Consider the following 18,888-nt stretch of genomic DNA (forward strand, 5'->3'; position numbering starts at 1 on the left):
GTGTCCTTTGCCCCGGATGTCGCGCTCGGCCTTGCCGAGAGGCGGGGAGGAGCCGGAACCTGCTGCTGGGCGGGTAGGGCTGGGCCTTGGGCCGGGGGGGGCCTGGGTGATGCGCGAGGGGCTGTGTGCGTGGTGCGGGGCAGTCGGGAGGGGAGGGGCACGGGGGGGCTGTGTGCGTGGTGAGGGGGCAGTCGGGCGGGGAGGGCTGTGTGGGTGGTTGGGAGGGGAGGGGCACGGGGGGGCTGTGTGCGTGGTGCGGGGCAGTCGGGAGGGGAGGGGCGGGGGGGCTGTGTGCGTGGTGAGGGGGCGGTCGGGAGGGGAGGGGCACGGGGGCTGTGTGCGTGGTGCTGGGGCAGTCGGGCGGGGAGGGCTGTGGGGGTGGTGGGGAGGGGAGGGGAGGGGCACGGGGGGGGCTGTGTGCGTGGTGCTGGGGCAGTCGGGAGGGGAGGGGCGCGGGGGGCTGTGTGCGTGGTGAGGGGCCGGTCGGGCGGGGAGGGCTGTGTGGGTGGTGGGGTGGGGAGGGGAGGGGCACGGGGGGGCTGTGTGCGTGGTGTGGGGGCAGTCGGGAGGGGAGGGGCACGGGGGCTGTGTGCGTGGTGCTGGGGCAGTCGGGAGGGGAGGGGTACGGGGGCTGTGTGCGTGGTGCTGGGGCAGTCGGGCGGGGAGGGCTGTGTGGGTGGTGGGGCGGGGAGGGGCACGGGGGGGCTGTGTGCGTGGTGTGGGGGCAGTCGGGAGGGGAGGGGCACGGGGGCTGTGTGCGTGGTGCTGGGGCAGTGGGGAGGGGCGCGGTCGAGAGGAAGTGCGGCGGGCGCCGGGGGCCTGTGTAGAGTGGCGCATTGGGATTGACCTAGGGCGGTGGGTGAGGTGTGTAGTGCGTTACACACGTCATTGTTCACACCTGTGTAACTAATGGGCGTGGCTACACAAGTAGCCCCCTGTAGACCAGTGGTTCTTTACCATCCTTGTGTTGCGCAGTGCGAGTGCAGCGGGCTCCTAGGCGCTGTGGTTGTGCAAATAATGGTACTTTTACAAGCCGTGTTCTGACCCTGTGAGCGCTGAGGGAGCAGAGATCTCTGAATGTGATGGGGGTGGGGGGTAGGAGTGGAATTGATAAATGGTGGAACCATTATTCAGTTATGGAACAAATTGATGAATTAAACAGTAGAAAGTCCCCAGCGCCAGATGGGATTCACCCAGGAGCTCCGAAGGAACTCCCATTTGAAATGCAGAACTACTAACTGTGATATGTAACTTATCACTTAAATTGGCCTCTGTACCGGATGACTGGAGGATTGCTAATGAGTAAGGTTAAGATTCTGTCACAGATATTTTTAGTAAAGTCAGGGACGGGTCATGGGCAATCAACAAAAATTCAAAGAATCCCATGACCCGTCCCTGACTTTTACTGAAAATACTGAGGGGGCTGGGTGGGGGACAGAAACAGTCAGAGCTCCAGTCCTGCCACTGCTCCTGTGGTAGGAGCTGACTACTGCTGCTCCAGCCCCCAGGGGGCTGACCTAGCCCCCGCCACTGCCTCACCCCTGGGATTGCTGGTCTGGGGTGTCACCCTGCCAGCAACCCTGGGGCTGACCCTTGGTTGTTGCTCCAGTGCCCTAGGACTGCTCTGGTGGCCTCTGCTCTGGAACCAGGGGGCTGACCCAACCCTGACTGGCTTCTGCTTCAATCCCGGGGGGGCTGACCCAACCTTGGTCGCTGCTCCATCCTGGGGCCACTGCTCCAGCAGTCCTGGGCCGCTAGCTGCTTCATCCTTGCCCCTGAAAAAGTCATGGAGGTCTCAGCAATATGCATCTGTGACCTCTGACAGAATTGTATCCTTATGAATGTGTTGCCAATTTTTAGAAAAGGCTACAGACGCGGTCCTGGCAATTACAGGCCGGTAAGACCAACTTCACTACCAAGCAAATTGCAATTATAATGAAGAACAGAATTATCAGGCACATAGATGACTCTTCCCAAACAAATCATGTTCCGCATGGCTTTTGTAAGGGAAATCATGCTTCATTAATTTACTAGAATTATTTGAGGGGATCAACAAATGTGGACAAGGGTTATATAGTGTACTTGGATTTTCAGAAAGCCTTTGACAAGGTTCTTTACCAAAGACTCTTTAAGCAAAGTAAGCAGTCATGGGATAAGAGGGAAGGTCCTCTCATGGGTCATGGTTAAAAGACAGGAAACAAAGAGTAGGAGTAAACAGTCAGTTTTCTGAATGGCAGGAAGTAAATAGCGGTGTCCCACAGGGATCTGAACATGGACCAGTGCTGTTCAACATATTCATAAGTGATCTCGTAAAGAGGTGAACAGTGATACAGCAAAGTTTGCTGGTGATATACAGTTACTCAAGATAGTTAAGTCCAAAGCAGACTGCAGAGAGTTACAAGAGGATCTCACGATACTGGGTGCCTGGGCAACAAAGTGGCAGCTGGAATTCAGTTTTGATAAATGCAAAGTAATGCATATTAGAAAACATAATCCTACCTATCATACAAAATAGAGTATAAATTAGCTGTTACCACTCAAAAAAGAGATTGTGGCGTCGTGGATAAATCTCTGAAAATATGCACTCAATGTGCACTGGAAGTCAAATAAGCTAACGGAATGTTAGGAATAATTGGGAAAGGGATAGATATCATAATACCACTATATAAATCCATGGTACACCACAGGTCTGGTTCTGCATGCAGTTCTGGTCACCCCATCTAAAAATATTAGAGTTGGCAAAGGTACAGAGAAGGGCAACAAAAATGATTAAGATTATGTAACAGCTTCCATATGAGGAGAGATTAAAAAGACTGGGACTATTCAGCTCAGAGAAGGGACTAACGGGGGATATGATGGAGGTTTATAAAATCATGAATGGTGTGGAGAAAGTGAATAAAGAAGTTCTTTTTAACTCTTCACATAACACAAGACCCAGGGTCACTCAACAAAATTAGGTTTAAAACACAAGGAAGTATTTTTTCACACAATGCACAGTCAACCTGTGGAACTCATTGCCGGGGATATTGTGAAGGCCAAAACTATAACGGGGTTCAAAAAAGAATTAGATAAGGTCATGGAGGACAGATCCATCAGTGGCTGTTAGCCAAGTTGGTCAGGGATGCAACCTCATGCTCTGGGTTTCCCAAAGCCTCTGACTGCCAGATGCTGGGACTGAATGATGGGATAGATCACTTGGTGATTGCCCTGTCCTGTTCATTTGCTTGGAAGTACCTGGCATTGGCTGCTGTCAGAAGACAGGATACTGGGCTAGATGGACCATTGGTTTGACGCAGATTGGCCATTCCCATGTTCTTATTTTCTAAATTTCCATTATCAAAATAAGTGAACAATGGTCACTTTGTGATTCAGTTTCCTTATGTCATCTGTTAACAAACTGGATGTTTTGTAGAATCCAGGAATTCAGAATGGCCACCATTTTTGAATTTGTCTGCCCAAAAGTTAGGTTCCTAAATCCATGTCAAGGCCCCGATTCTGCAATGACATCTGTGCGAGTTCAGAGATCCACCTGCACAGATGTCATTGCAAGACCTGGGCTGTAAGCCTCTAAATAGAAGTGGCCTGATTTTTTCAGAAATGTTGAGCAAACCAGCTTCCATTTAAGTCAATGAGAATGTCAGATGTTCAGTCCCTCAGAATAAGGGCTACTTTGCTTAGATGCCTAAATATTGATTTAGGAGTCTAACTTTAGTCCCATAGATTTGAAAACTTTGGTCAACGTGTTTCCCAGTCACAGTGAACTAGTTGTACAGTTTTGTCTATGGGTTTTTTAATGAAGATTTGCTGCAGTAAAAATAAGCAGAATACATAATACACTGCATAAAGTAAGTGTGCATGCTATGGAGTGTAGTCAAATCTTCTTATTGCTAATGCATCTAATTTTGTCTGAAGCTACTAGAGTTACAGTAGCTCAGTTAAAAGACAACTCAAGTGCCTTGGAAAAGGCATATAGGTAGTTTAAAGTTAATACAGTTCTATGCAGGGGGAGCCTGTTTGCTGAAACTCACTGACTGTAGATGTGTGTGGAGCCCTATGCGGATACACATCTGATCGGGAATCTGCAAACATGGTCTGGGGATACTGCAGATTTGCAGGGCTCTAGGAGTGTGCTGCTTGTGAAATTTACAGGGAAGTGAAAATAGGATTATAGAATGGAATGTCTTCTGCATTGCGAGGCTATTTCTAGACTTCTTTCTGATTCAGTTCCCATCATTGCTAATTTTGGCATAGCTCCACTGAGTGGAGCAGTAGTATAGATGCAGCTTCAGGTGGTTGCCAACATTTTAACCAGTGTCTAAACCTGAGTAGGTGTTGTAGTGCTTCTGGCAACTTGTCTATGAGAGTGCAATTATGGAACCTTCCCCCTCCGTCCTCCCCCCCCCCCCCCCCGAAAATAACCTTCATGTAGATGAGACCTAAAAGGCTCGATCTTAAATCCTCAAAGTTATCAAATTATTTCCAAGTTCCCCACATTTATTTAGTGCATCTAACTACATCTACTTCTGGAGAAGAGGTACAAAAGTTAAATTCCAGAGGGTTGTTTTATTTGATTTTGTTATGGGCTTCAGAACAGAACAGACCTGAGGAAACTGTTGGATAAACAGAAGGTGTGTTGTGCCAAGAGCACAGGAGAATGTGCATGAGAGCTTTCTTACCTGCTGAGGAGAACTTTTTTGGTGGTTCTTGTTTTTTGTAAAAAAAAGCTTTCTGGCTCTCAAGAGGCTAGTGTTATGATTTTTTTTCTCCCTATAGCTAGAGTACAAACTTTTTAAACAAATGGTTTAGTTTATTAACTTCAGCTTTAAAAATGAACAAATGTGTGTCTTCCTAAATCCACCTAATGGGAGATTTCACATGGTGATATTTCTCCAACAAGAATGAAATGCAATCTTTTAGAGAGAGTACTTAACACAACTATTTTATGTGCAAATCTCCTTTGTACATGTTATGGACACAGGTGTGGATAAAGTAAAATCTAATGATTTGACTGAAAAGATTGATCATCTACATCTGTTAATTTCAATATTTAGAGGTATTTTGAAGAAACTAAAGTGTTTTTTTCCTCTCCTCTTAGGCTGGCTGCCAACACAGTTGAACAGATACCACTGATACTCTCTGATTCCAGACAAGATGAACACATTGTCATTGCTGCTAAGATTCCCTCACTACCGTTTTCTTAGAAGGATTTCTTTCAAAAGCTTCCACTCAAATTTCACTCCGGGATCATTATTTCCATATATTCAGTCTTTTAATTCAGTATGCTTGTATTGTACAAAGTGGATGTTGCCAGCAAGTGATTTGAAAAGAGGGATTTGCTATCAGGCAACCGTAGACCAACAAACACAGGGACTTTGTGACAAGGAACAGAGACTTGTAGACAGACTTTATAGTGGATTAATCCAAGGACACAGAGCCTGCTTGGCAGAGGCCATTACTCTTGTAGAATCAACTCAGAGCAGGAAAAAGGAGATAGCCCAGGTGCTCATTCAGAAGGTATTATCCTACCACAGAGAACAAGAAAAGTTAAATAAAGGAAAACCACTAGCCTTTAGAGTGGGTCAGTCCTCTTTTGTCTGTCCAGTAACTGTTGTGATCTTATGATGATATCACCTCTTGTTTCCGATATTTAGCATTTTTAAGCAAATATGGAGTATAGTCAGAAATCATTGGGTTATTAATAGTTTGTAACCATCTTTGAGTCACTTGTATTGCTCATAAGAAAAGTTTCTCCACAATGCTGAAAAATACTCTTGGGGAGACTTTAAAAATGACCCCTCAATTTCTGGGGAGAATAAAGGGGAATTTCTCATGGATGATAGGGTTAGTTTTGTTGAGCTGAAGAATGGGCGGGGGGGAGCTAGAAGGCATAGCTGCACCAGCTATTCAAAGTTTAGATGAACATTGCCAAATCTTTTTTTCTTGAGGTGCATGTGTTTCCCTCAAAAAAGGAGGAGAAAAAATTGTTTCAATTGTTTTATCATTAGTAAAGGCCCTACCTTAAAGCAACCTACCTTATAGCTGAGGAGAGGTGGGTGACATTCCCTTTACAATCTATCAGATGCTTCAATATCAACTGAAAGGATCGCTGTAGAGTGGTTTAGTGCACAATTGCCTTATGCATATGTATGGCCCAAAGGAAGCAAGAACTGGAGCATGGCATCTTAAAGTTAGTGAAGAGCACAATCCCCAAAGCAACAGGCCAGTCCTAGTTTAGTTGTCTTAAGTTAGCATGCAAGTCACCCATCTACTTATCTGAAACAGCAACTTTAAATACTGAATGATTTCTGAAAATTGTAGATTTGACATGTTGCATTTTTAAAGTTCTGCAGTGCAAACCAATATGGAGAAACCTCTGTTTGGGGAGGGGAGAAGAGGTTAAAGAAATCAATCTTATGTTGCTATCGGCAAAATGAGTAAGTGTTAGAGAAGTGAATGATCCCCTCCAGAGTAGACTGATATAATACACTGCAAATCCAAAATGAGAAGGTTTGGATTTCTTCATTAGACAAAAGCAGCAGAGAGTCCTGTGGCACCTTATAGACTAACAGACGTATTGGAGCATGAGCTTTCATGGGTGAATAACGTGGCTACCCCTCTGATACTTCATTAGACAATTCAATATTAATTCAATGTAATTCTAGTTGCCTTAACAGGAAGATGAAATCCACCAGTATGTGGTTTATGAAGGTGATTAATTGTAGCAATTGGTTGCATTTTGTGATATATCTGGAGGCGGAAAAGGGGGAAGTTACTTTTTCAAACAAATATAAATTAAAAAAAACCCACTCTTCTATTAGTAGGGGGTTTTGTGTGGAGATGGGGGTGTTTGCAAAAGAAGAGGGTTAATTTACTAGCAGTGACAGGCCTCAGATTTTATAGTAAATAACTGGAATAGGGTCTCATACTATTTTTCTTAAAAATATTTTTAAGACAAATTATTTCCGTCACATTATTGTCAAAAGAATGTGTTGGGGGTTAGTTCATAACATGAAGAGCATTAAGAAGGAAAGATCAGTAGAGGCTGTTGCCTATTTCATTAAACTAGAGTTTTTTGTCCCTCTACTACTTAGGATTGTCTGGTCCCCCTGGTGCCGGGAAATCAACATTTATAGAATGCTTTGGGAAAATGCTTACAGAGAGGGGACACAAAGTGTCTGTGCTGGCTGTGGATCCGTCCTCTAGTACAAGTGGTGGTGAGTATATCTTAAGTTTTTTGTCAGCTCTCTAGCATTTAATCTTGACAATATCTGGAGCTTCTGGTGTGTGTGGTTGAAATTTTATCCTATAAAGTTACGTTAATGAACTATATATTGCTTTTTAGTCATTTTTGGTGTGCTGTGGAATTAGGCATAATAGTCCCATTTTTGTGAGGTCCCCAAACTTGTGCTGTCTTCTGGTGGCCTTGTATAGTGTGTGTGTGTGTGTATGTCTCTCTCTCTGTCTCTGTCTCTGTCTCTCTCTCTCGTGTGTGAAATTACTTTCTTGGTATTGTAAGGGGAAAGGAAAAACTTCCTTTTCTGTGATCAGTACTGTTGTCGTTAAAACTTTGCAATGTAGACTGAAAGTGATGCCAAATCTCTTCATTTAGAGGCCATCAGAATACACTTGCAACTCAGTCCTCCTCCCCCCCCCCCCCCCAAAAAAAATTCCTGCTTTGCCTTGGATCTTGGGAAAAATACACTATCATCCTTGAATGGGAACAAATTGTTTAATTTCTGTGGGACTATCTTGGTTCCAAGATAGACTCTTCTGTGTAGTAAGTCATGGTGATGTTGCAATGTCACTGAACTTGACTAACTTTTGTTGGCCACCTGCTCTTCAGTATCAGGCTCTCCAAACCCATGTTGCTTTCATCTGCAAAACCCTACCCCTCCCAAAATTTATGTTCTATGGGGCAATGCTGACTAAGCTTGATTTAGAAAACTTACCTGGGACCTAACCAGCAGTAACTAAGATTTTAATCCTTTTGTCATATATGGCTGTATCTGACTAATACATTATCATTTTCTGTATATCTATCCTCTTGAAACTTGTTTAATTCTACTACATGGAGATGTTACAGGTTAACTATGAATAACAACTGCAATTAGTTGTGGCTATAAGGACTATTCCTTGAATGTGTAGTGGAGACAAAGACTTATAGGTCACCAGAGAAAGGGGTCAGGATAAGGAATAAAGAGAAGGACTGAGAGGGTCTGTCTCCTTTTAAACTTTAGCAACACTTGTCATACCAATACATTCTCATTAAATTCAAATAAAAATTGACTATAGGAGAGTTTCTTCTTGAGAGGACACTGCTTATCTTTGGGCATTTGCTATGGAATGGGAGATGAGACTTTGTTCTCACGGGGGGATAATAGATAGGTAAGAGCTTGCTGATGCAGCTGTGCTCAGGTCACACAAAGGGGTTTGGGACTTGCAGAGTCCGTGCTGGCATAGAGGAAGCCCTCTGAGTTTAGGGACAGTGGGCTGCAGTAACTTGCTGTTATGCTTCTGTGATATTCTCACGTCTTGCAAGCTAAAAGAGCCACACAGGAACTTCGTAGCACACAACACTGGGAAATTCTCATTTGATTCTTCAGCAGAGAGATTCACCTGCACCTGTTACTGACTATTGAAAATAACTGACTACTTGCCCTTTTTGAAATTGTTAAATGTTTAAGGCTCACTCTTGGGTGATAAAACACGGATGACTGAGTTGTCGAGGGACATGAATGCTTACATCAGGCCATCTCCAACCAGGGGAACGTTAGGAGGTGTGACTAGGACCACAAATGAAGCTATTCTGCTATGTGAGGGAGGAGGCTATGACATCATTCTTGTGGAAACAGTAGGTATGTGATTTAAATGTAAAAATCCAAAATTTAGCACTTGCACCCCACTGTACTGTCCAGGCCAACTTATAGCACTAATGATGCATATTTCCTCTTGCAGCTTTTCTTCTTCTTTGTTTATTTTTGGTACTACATCTTTTCTGTTCCATTTGGTCCATTCCTTTCATAAGTGTGTGTTGACTTCACCCAAGGAGGCCTTACTGTTATGTCTTTAAGCCTTGTAAGTTCTGAGAGAGAATTTTCTAAAACTAGATTTCATACTGACCTTCATTGTATCCAACTTTGTTCAGCCCAGAAAGAGAGCGAGCCACAGTGGGACCTCTCCTTAGTACTGTCGTTAGAATGGCTGTGAAAGGTCAATTCTGGTTTCAAATTTTCAGGTGTGGGGCAATCAGAGTTTGCAGTTGCTGATATGGTTGATATGTTTGTTTTGCTGCTCCCACCAGCAGGAGGAGATGAGTTACAGGTATTTATCTTTTTGAAATGCTAATTGTGACCTAAAATATAAGTCTGAATTTGGAATATGTGTGTGCATTAAGTCTGAGTAATCAAGTATTAGTGCTTGGTATTGTCCTAGCTCTTCTCCCGCTGAAGTCAGAATCTTACCAACTTGACCCACAAAATTTGGATCAGAATTTTCCCAAATGTTACAGGTGTTAGGATTTAAAGTTTTGGTTCTGACCAGTCTCTTATGATCCATGTTACTCATTAGATATGATTAACTTTTTCTCATTTTGAATGCTAGTACAGGTACATGGCAACAACAATCAGTTGTGTAATAACTGATTAGTTTAGCGAACTCAGTTATGCTCCTTTCAGGTAATATATGCCAACCTGTGCTACACATACATGAAGGATGTTAGTCTCTCATGGTAGAGGAATAAATATGTGAATTAATGGTTCAGAGAGTCATCATAACTACTAATGAAACCTCGGACATTTCTAATATTAGGAAATTCCTGGTGCCTAAAGATTAAGAAGAAAGTCAGGGGGTAAGATAATGCAACAAACAAGCCTCATTAGTTTATCCAGGTTTTATGACTGAGCATTAACACAGTTTTTCTAAGCATTCATTTTTTTCCCTTTTCCTTGTTCCATTCAGGGTATTAAACGGGGTATAATTGAGATGGCAGATCTAGTTGCTATAACTAAAGCTGATGGGGATTTAGTTGTGCCTGCGCGGCGGATACAAGCAGAATATGTTAGTGCTATGAAACTACTTCGCAAGCGCTCTAAGGTTTGGAGACCAAAGGTTTGTATGTTTTCACAATTTTCTTCTCTTTATTTCAGAAGAGGTGGTGTGTAGGTTACAGGACCTAACTTCATCCTAACTACATATTAACCACCTGGACATTTACGTAAACATCTCTCCTGCCCCACTTGTGCCTGAAACATCTGTGCTGCTTCTTTCACACATCCCTTATTTATTGGGTACCCTCCCTGAACTAGTTTGGAAAGGCATTACTCTCTCTCTCTCCTCCAAGTCCTTCCTCAAAACTCATGTCTACTATGATGCCTACAGCAAACTGATAATGGGTAGACCCGAGGGTTAGTAGGGCTTGCTGATTTGTAATAATTTCTATACATTTTTAAGAAGTTTGGGAACCATCTTGCTGTAAACCATACTAATCTATGTAACTACTATGATCCATGTTTTTTTCCTCCTGGTTATACCCACTTGTGATGTCTTATGGGATTTTAGTGCAACGACCTTGTCTTCGTGTGTGTGTACAGCACCTAGCACAATGGGGCCCTGATCCTGTTAGCCTTTAGGTGGTACTGCAATAAAAATAATTAGAATTTATAATTGAGGTGAAGAGACAGTAGTAAAATGCTTTTTATATATATAATGAGGTTCCTTGAATGCTGGATAAAATGGACTGTCAGACAGTTTGATCCAGCTGGACTGCCTGAGGCTTGGTCATGGTTTTCTGTTCCCATTCTCCCTCCTACACTTACAGTGCCTCAACTTCCAGTCATGTGAAACCCAATTAGTGATTGGATGTCACTGCAGAAGGCAGGACAACTGCTATTTTGCTTCCTGATCAGATTTTTCAGCCCTCTGGCTTATCCCTTTGAAACAAAAACCAGGAAGTTATGCAAACTGACCTGAATGTGCCCTTCTACCAAACAGAGTTATTGCTTTTTTTATGGCTGTATTGACTGCTTTTAACATATTTACATAGGTGGCACATACATTTGTGCTTTGCAGTATCTAGTGATGAATTTGTTCAAGTGGCAGAGCAATTTACACAGAGCTGAAATCTTTACCCCATAAATTTTAGTAGGGAATGTAGCCTTTCCCTGTCTAGTTCAGTTCTGCTCCATATAAACACAAAGCAAGAGGGCTGACAGGTGACTTGAGATTTATATCAACTGGCAGAAGCCACTCTCTCCCCTCAGCATTGCTGAGCATAAGTTTAGATCTAGATGCTATAGAGAGACATCCTTTTTTATGTAGGAAATGTTAAAGAGTTTACAAATCCTTGCCCTGTAAATATCAGCAGCAAAACAATTCTTACAACAGTAAGCCTAAGTTTTTAAAGAAAATATACAGGAGTAGAGTTAAGAGTATTACCATATTACAGAGTGAGCATCATTACAACACCTATTTCTAGAGATTTTATTACCTTGTGTGAAAGCTCTCTATACACGTTTAACAGACCAGGCGTCTCTGGCAAGTGTTAATAGTAAAAGAAAAAAAATTGGAGAGGTGTGGGGTTTTTGGCTGAATATTGAATAAAAACACTTCTCTAACTGGGCTGTTTTTAGAACTTGTTTCAAATGGCTTGGATGTTTGCTTTCTAGCCTACAATCACTCTTCCAGGGTACAAAGGGAAGTTAATACTGTTCTTACTATAATATTGAAACTATGCAGGGTTTCATATTAATGCTGTACTGGCTCTAAATGTGGTTATGTAAATATCCAATTGACTTTCCATTTAAGTAGTAATATTGTATATTTTACCTTTAATTTGATAGGATCCTAAAACCTTATACAAATTATATTACTGAACTGCAGCAACTGCTTGGGTGTAAGCCATCAGACAGTATGGGGGGGAACTTTGTTCAAGAATACTTAGGCAAACCCTCTTTGTCACAAGTAGTATAAGATGAGAATATCGTTTTGGAGGTGGCAGAAGCTTGGTTTTCAAGTCTTGTCAGAAGGACACACAACATAAGCTGTGGGGGTCGGGAGGGGAGGAGTTTACAGTAGCACTTAAGGATGAGTTTGCCTTACTAGGATTGGAACTTGTGATTTTAATAGAATCTAGCTGACGCAGAACCCTCCCCAACCCACTTAGTTTCTTTTAAAATGTCCTCCTTAATCCAACAGGTAATGCGCATGTCTGCTAAAACTGGAGAAGGCATTTCAGATATGTGGGATAAGATGACAGAATTTTATGATCTCATGCTTACAAGCGGTGAATTGATCAACAAACGACGGAAACAGCAGAAAGTGTGGATGTGGAATCTAATCCAAGAAAATATGCTGGACCATTTTCGGAGTCATTTAGCAGTGAGGGATAAGATTCCACTTTTAGAAGAAAAGGTTCTCAGTGGTATCTTGGCTCCAGGGCTGGCAGCAGACCTATTACTGAAAGCATTCAAAGACAGATCTTAAGATACCATGTTCTACTGTGTCATTGATCAATTTGCACAAATTATTTAAACATTAAATAAAATTTTCCGAAGCATGGCTTCAAATCTTTATTACTGCAGCATACTTGAATGTAGCCCTAGACTAAATTTATATTCTGACTCGGGCAAAGATAATACACATGAGGAACAAAGCTAGTTTCTGGGACTACCATAGATTATATTCAAAAAGAAAAATGTACGCTTCTAAAACTCTTATTTGAGTACAGCATAGTTAAGGATGGTGGTTGTTTTAAAGCTTTTAATGAGATTGTAATAGAAATTATTAAAACAAAATAACTTTGTGGTACAGTAAGCTAGTTATTTGTTTGCTTGTGTTCCAGATATTTCAGCACTTGTCCTGTTATATTTACCAACAAACACCCCACACAAAACAAGGATAGGTGTAACTAAAACTGCTCTTGGGCTCACCTAAATGTCTTTTACTGGAGGGGTCATCTGTTTACACGACTGTTAAATTTTACAGTGCATACATGACCTATCAGTATAACTTACCAAAAACCTGATTCAATCAACACTTACAGCAGTAAGCACATTAAAGGATGAGTCTCCAAAGTCTAATTTACACAACAAAAATAATTGTTTAAACATGGCTATGGTATAACACAGTTTACTGCTGCTGGAGCCTACTGTGGTTTAAGCACAGTTAGGGCCACAATTAGATTGTGTCCATGCTACAGATTTCAGCTGTGATATAGCAGTAGATGCTGCAAGGGGAGCTGTTACCAGCATGGATCATTGCCCATCTCCTCACTGTGAGTGACAGCAAAAGCGTTGGGTGCTGCATAATCACCTAAGCAGAACCTGTTCTTTGTGTTACAAACAAATATAGTATTGAAGCAGCCCCGCCTGGGAGCTATATTTATCCAAGGAAACACCCTACTGGTGCCTCCTGAATAGAAATTTTTTTAAAACAAAAGGTGAAGTTACATTAGGTATCTTTTCTTAATATAACTAATGATAAGACTTCAAGTGGAAGCCGCATCAGAGTTTCTTTAGTTATGGAAATGGCTATCTTTATAATTAACTATATTAAAAAACACAACTTTGTCTATAGTGGTTTAAGGCCATTTGGCTGGATGAAAGAGCTTCAGTTTCTAAACAAAATGACATTCTCCTGTTAAATTCAACTTAAATACTTTAACTATTCAGGAGCTATATGTACATTTTGATATACTTTAATAATGAATTGGAGGATCTTCTAAAATATTATTTGGAAAACATGGTCTATTTGGCAGAAATGTATTATTACAGGAAAAAAATGCCAATTTTGGAGACTGCAGAAAAGCAATAAAACAATAATTGGAGTTCTATGAAGAATTCTTCGTATCTTGCATAGGTAAATTGAATTTTTGAATTATGTTAAAAGCTGTGATATTTGTTTTCTTAGCTTCCCTGACAAACTTGATTTTGCATCTATATTTCTCTAGATCTTCAGATTTTTTTTTAACTTCTAGCTAAATCGTAATACATCAGAAAAGTTACCTTTAGCTTTTGAAGACCCTAGGAGTTTTTTAATCCTTATCTAACAAGGATTCTTCTTCTTTGTCTAACTCGTGCTACTTTAATTCTTATTACCAGGATTAAAGTTAGTTCTCTGACAGCTGTTGCCTTATTTTCCTGTACACTGCATTATGGTAAAAAAAAGATAAAATTGGATGGAAGGACCCCATCCTGCAAATGTGCATGTGAGTAATCTGTACTGAAGTACATTTTCAGGGATGTATTATAGTACTGAACAGCAGGACAACCATGGTTTGACAGGTGAGGGGTGAAAAGCAATTTCTGTATGGAGAAAACTTGCACTCACGTAACTGATTTTAGTTATACTGGTGCAAACCACTAATGTAGTTTGACTGTACCTGTGTAAAATGATGCTTAAACCACTGCTGGCAACACATGAAATTAAGTTACCACTGCCTAAGAATGAACATCTACACTGGAGCTAGAGCCTTAAGATGTCTACTCAAGCTGGAAATTCACAGTAGCTCTGCTCAAGCTAATGTGCTAGACATATCCAGGGCACAACAGCTAGCTGCCCTCTGTATGATCCTGTCAGAAACCCTAGGTATGTATTTAGGTGGCTAACCCCTCCTGCTGCTCATGCCATTGCTACTATTTGTAGCATGTAAGCTCTAGCAGAGTTAGCATGAGTATGTCTACTGGAGCTGGAAATTGTACCTTCCAGCTCCAGTCTAGATGTACCCATGCTAAGTCTGAGAGGAGGAGGAGGGCAGAAACACAAGTGCTTTACTATGACATCATCATTGGTCACAGTATAATGCTCAGTTGCACCCATGTGAGAGGAAGCTGCATCAGCTAGAGCATGCCCCAGATCAAAAGCCAGGGCTTTAAACCCCCTGAAATGCAGTGAAGTTTGCAGCTGAACTTCATTCTTTGGGTTCATCTCTAACATACACTGTTCATGTACTAAATATGCTGTTTTGATCACACTTGTGATTATGTACATACTTACAAAATTAAAATCTAAATTTCAGGCTGGCTGAGGGCACCTACCTTGTGGATGGACTAATACGCTATGTAACTTTCAGTTGGAAACTGGCTTGATCTAGAAAGCGATGAGAACAGCATTTAGAGTGGTTTTCTCAATATTTTTCTAGACCATCTATGTGATGAAAAATAGTGGAGTTCATCCATGCTAATCTATTAAAACAAAACTTTACCCTTTTGACGTCTTGTTCGAGTGCTCAAGGGCTTCCATTTTCCATCTCCTGGGAAAATATGAAACTATTCTACTTAAAAAGTCAAACCTGCTAAAAGGAATCTGCAGCTGAAGTGCCCTCAGCAAATTCAATCCCCTTCTCCTAGCATGGATTATTCTTTTCATATCTAATCTTTGTTTTCAACGATAGGGCCAAGTGACCCATGCTTGGTTGGCTGCTTCATTGTCAAAATTGTTGCTTTTGTAAATTTATTACCTCCTGTTTTACATGCTCCTTAGCCTTTAATAAGTCTTCTCTTGTATGTTTCTTATTTGTGTAGCACTACAAGCTGCACTGACTCGTTTCCTTTTTGCTGAGGCTACTGTATGTAAATGAAATTATTTTTTTAACCTTGGAGAACTCCCTTCTTAATGTTTGCTTTTAAACACTAGCCAACTCTTGCTATGGTATCAGCTCCCTCCACACTGCAGTAAACATGATCACTTCCTCAGTTTTCTCCATAATGCCACATTTTTTATTCTGTTTTTCATGGATGTTTAGAGAAAATCTGTATCACCCCTTTTCTGTTTTTTCCAGTTTTAGGAATAAGAAATAGCTCTTCACATAGTTTAAGACTCTGATAGCAATACTTTTCCTTGGATACATATTTTCCCTAGCAGATAGCTGGATAATAGATTTCATACAAAAAATTGGCAAAGCAATCACTTAAATCAGGAAATTACAAAATTGAGTGTGAATGTATAACTTTAACTCCAGCCTCTTTAGCAAACACATTATAATTCAGTATTATGATGTCTCATACCATTTCTCAAATAACACGTATCAGTCCATTATGAAGCATGTTGCAGACTTTCTGATCTTTTTGTGCAATGGGGCTATGATCTCAGTTGGGGCATCTGCCTACTACTGTAATAAAAATAACGAATAATAAACTATTTTTTGTAAAAATACAATTGAACATGATGTGCCACTATTTGCTAGGCAGCAGAACAACGCTTTTACACACACGAGCACTCAGTGAGGGAGAAGCCCTGCCTTTTTCCTATGCACCTTTACAAAGAGGAAAGTGGACAGCACTCCTCATGAACTCTCCTAACATAGGATGTATGTGCAATGCTGATAGAACAGGGGCAGACTGCTACATGAGCATGTTTATTTAATAAAATCAGAGTGCAGGCATAAAGTATGTTTTTAAACCTTTATAGCTTTGACAGTTCACAGCCAATTTTCACCAAACTACCAACAGGTAGACAACTCTGTCCCTGCCCAATGTTCAGATTCTAAATCTACAATTCAAAAGACGTAGCAAAAATATTTTTAAATCATGTTCCTAGTTCCTTTAAAAAGTTGATGACATTTTTTTAGATAAGAAAAAAGTTGTAAACAACTGAAAATAACATTTTAGAGCAGAAACACACTATACCTAAAATGTTCCTTGTTACCTTTACAATTTAAGATCATGCTAAACAACAAATAGGAAGAAAAAGACAAATAAGGAGAAACATGACATGCACAGTAGCCTGAAACAAGGGAATGTTGTGTAACCAAATATGAAAATCTGTTTATGGTAGTGGTTGGGGTTTTTTGTTTGTTTGTTTATTTTTAAATAGGACTCTAGTATTTGTGAAAGATGCCTGATTGCCAACACTTAGAGACTGATGTAGTTTACTGTGAACATGCTTCAGTTCTGGGCTGCATGGACTACATTAAAGATTGAAGGTTATTTCAGTCTCCACACCTATTTAGTCCTTGTTTCAGCTTACCTAGCGGCACAGTTGCGAAGAAAATATTTGTCCTTTAAGAACCAAATGGAGATTAAAAATCATGATCGTGCTAGAAAGAGACTGAAGTTCTCACAGATCTTAGATGTTTGAGTAAATGATGTCTATTCACGTGTAACAAAAATGAGAAACTTTACAATGTGTGTTACACACTAGTTGACACTGAAAAGTAAATACTTCCCTTATAGCAATACTGTTGTAATTAGCTAAGGCTTTATTCTTATTTACATAAGTGTAATTTAAGCTCACTTTAAGGCCCTTATTTTTTTTATCAGTCACTGTATATATTCCTACTACATAGCTTTATTTGCTATTTTACCACCACCTTCTGCATTTTTGCTATGAAAAAATAAACAATTAAAAGGAAGTGCCAAAGGGGAGAATATTCAGCTGACCTCTCCTTTGACTGATTGTGATGCTAGTACACATAAGAATAAAAAATTGTCACTGCACGCATAGACAGTGCCCTAACATAAGTCATATTTCTAAATATTTCCTCCCAGTGGGTATATAAATATATACAAAAATCCAGTTAGTAGTTTAATTACTTTCTTCTTTTGCTGGTTGTAGTGCTGGTAGAGGTTTTTATGACCTGTTGCTTAGCAACTTTTATCAACAGCAGCAAAGCACTTTCCCTTTCCTTAACCTTGTTAAAGTTAGGCTTGGTCACCTCTAGCACTCATCAGCAGAGGAAAATTATTTCTAAAGTAAGGTAAAGTTGCTGCTCAGAATCTATGAGCTGTAGGATGAGCTATCTCTTCTTAGCTCCTGAATTGCCTTTGCCCTTTAGTCCTCTCTCCCCTCAAGCTTTTGAAGAAATCCAACGCCATGCCGGGGAAGCCTGGAGACGGGAGGCTCAAAGAGAGGCCAACTGTGCAACAACATATTCTGCTGGTTATGGAAAAAAGGAGCTGGCTGAATCCGCAAGGTGCAGAACCAAACCCTCCTCTCCTACCAGGATAAACAGACCTCATCCACCAGAGTAAGGTTTATTCCTATTTACTGGAGCCTACAATATGTAGTTTTTTGAGTGGAAATATAAATTCCTCTTAGAGGCTAGGAGAGGCTTATTACATTAGGCTTTTCTTATTCTTCATCTCTTCTAAGAGGAATTTGAACATACTGAACTGGAATGACACCTGACCGCTATAGAAAATGAGTAGGATGAGTTTAGAAATCAAGAATACCCTATAAAAAGATCACCTAATCAAATTTGGCAGGTTCTGTTTAAGACCCAGGATTAAGCTAGCCACACTTCATGTTCAGTCCTGGAATGGGAACAGCTAGTAAATAGCTGCAACAAGGGTTTCTAGTGAGATCATAAACTACAAGGGCTCATATTCTTTATGATGTCATCAGAATCCTAACCTAGAATCATTTTATCATTGCCTTGCTACTCAGTTTTTAGTTCTTGAACTTATAAAACAGAGCTAGATCTAGACTTAGAGATACATGTGTATATATACACTACAGCTTATCTATCCCTTTAATGATGAAGACAACTTTCACATTTCAGGCATTACATTCAAGAATTGATGGCAGGCTGTAGCTTCTCCCTATTCCTTTCTGCTTTTTTGGCTCCTGTCCTCTACCAGAGTCTCTGGACCTGTTAGTAGAACAGCAATTAGCAGTAGTGCTGTATTGAAGAACAGTTGATGATATCACTCACACATCTTAGCGTATTAAAGTTTACACAATGCTAGAAGATGGAAACGTTTGCAGTGTACATGCTTATTATAAAAATCCATTTTTGATGAAATCCTTATTCAAGTCTAACAAGAAACAGGAACCATCCATCAAGAAATCTCAAAAAGTACTTGAAGGTAAAAAGAAAAAATTGCCTCCTTTGGTTCAGCATCCCTACTTCTTGGTGGAAGCAAATTTAGTTTGCCACAGCAGCATGCTTTT

General features: G+C 40.8%; 2 protein-coding genes and 1 long non-coding RNA gene across 11 annotated transcripts in view; 2 read left to right on the forward strand and 1 right to left on the reverse strand.

The window, feature by feature from the left end:
- MMAA (metabolism of cobalamin associated A) lies at positions 1-12,547 on the forward strand. 7 transcript variants are annotated; one of them, XM_045018001.1, is made up of 7 exons: positions 1-73; positions 5,096-5,578; positions 7,092-7,214; positions 8,685-8,855; positions 9,236-9,321; positions 9,958-10,107; positions 12,193-12,547. In XM_045018001.1, the coding sequence occupies exons 2-7, from the start codon at positions 5,152-5,154 to the stop codon at positions 12,478-12,480; spliced, it is 1,245 nt and encodes a 414-aa protein (XP_044873936.1). In that variant the 5' UTR covers positions 1-73; positions 5,096-5,151; the 3' UTR covers positions 12,481-12,547. The 7 variants fall into 7 exon arrangements, with proteins under 7 accessions (XP_044873936.1, XP_044873939.1, XP_044873935.1 ...); XM_045018004.1 differs by lacking the exon at positions 1-73 and adding an exon at positions 842-864; XM_045018000.1 differs by lacking the exon at positions 1-73 and adding an exon at positions 873-1,020.
- LOC123370989 overlaps positions 12,333-18,888 on the reverse strand; it is an 8,626-nt gene continuing 2,070 nt past the window's right edge. Inside the window, exons 3-5 of the long non-coding RNA XR_006579680.1 lie at positions 18,184-18,586; positions 15,033-15,084; positions 12,333-12,453 (exon numbers count right to left, since the gene is read on the reverse strand). This is a non-coding gene — a long non-coding RNA (uncharacterized LOC123370989). The remainder of the gene's footprint in view (positions 12,454-15,032; positions 15,085-18,183; positions 18,587-18,888) is intronic.
- Positions 17,465-18,888, forward strand: part of C5H4orf51 (chromosome 5 C4orf51 homolog) — a 21,576-nt gene continuing 20,152 nt past the window's right edge. For 2 of the 3 annotated variants that reach the window (XM_045018008.1, XM_045018007.1), the window contains exon 1: positions 17,465-17,962. In XM_045018008.1, the coding sequence (XP_044873943.1) occupies positions 17,715-17,962 (248 nt within the window). In that variant the 5' untranslated portion in view covers positions 17,465-17,714. Of the gene's footprint in view, positions 17,963-18,579; positions 18,804-18,888 lie in introns of those variants that run through there. The other variant, XM_045018009.1, reaches the window with a different exon arrangement.

Source organism: Mauremys mutica, chromosome 5 (assembly GCF_020497125.1).
Source record: "Mauremys mutica isolate MM-2020 ecotype Southern chromosome 5, ASM2049712v1, whole genome shotgun sequence".
Classification (NCBI taxonomy): Eukaryota; Metazoa; Chordata; order Testudines; family Geoemydidae; genus Mauremys; species Mauremys mutica.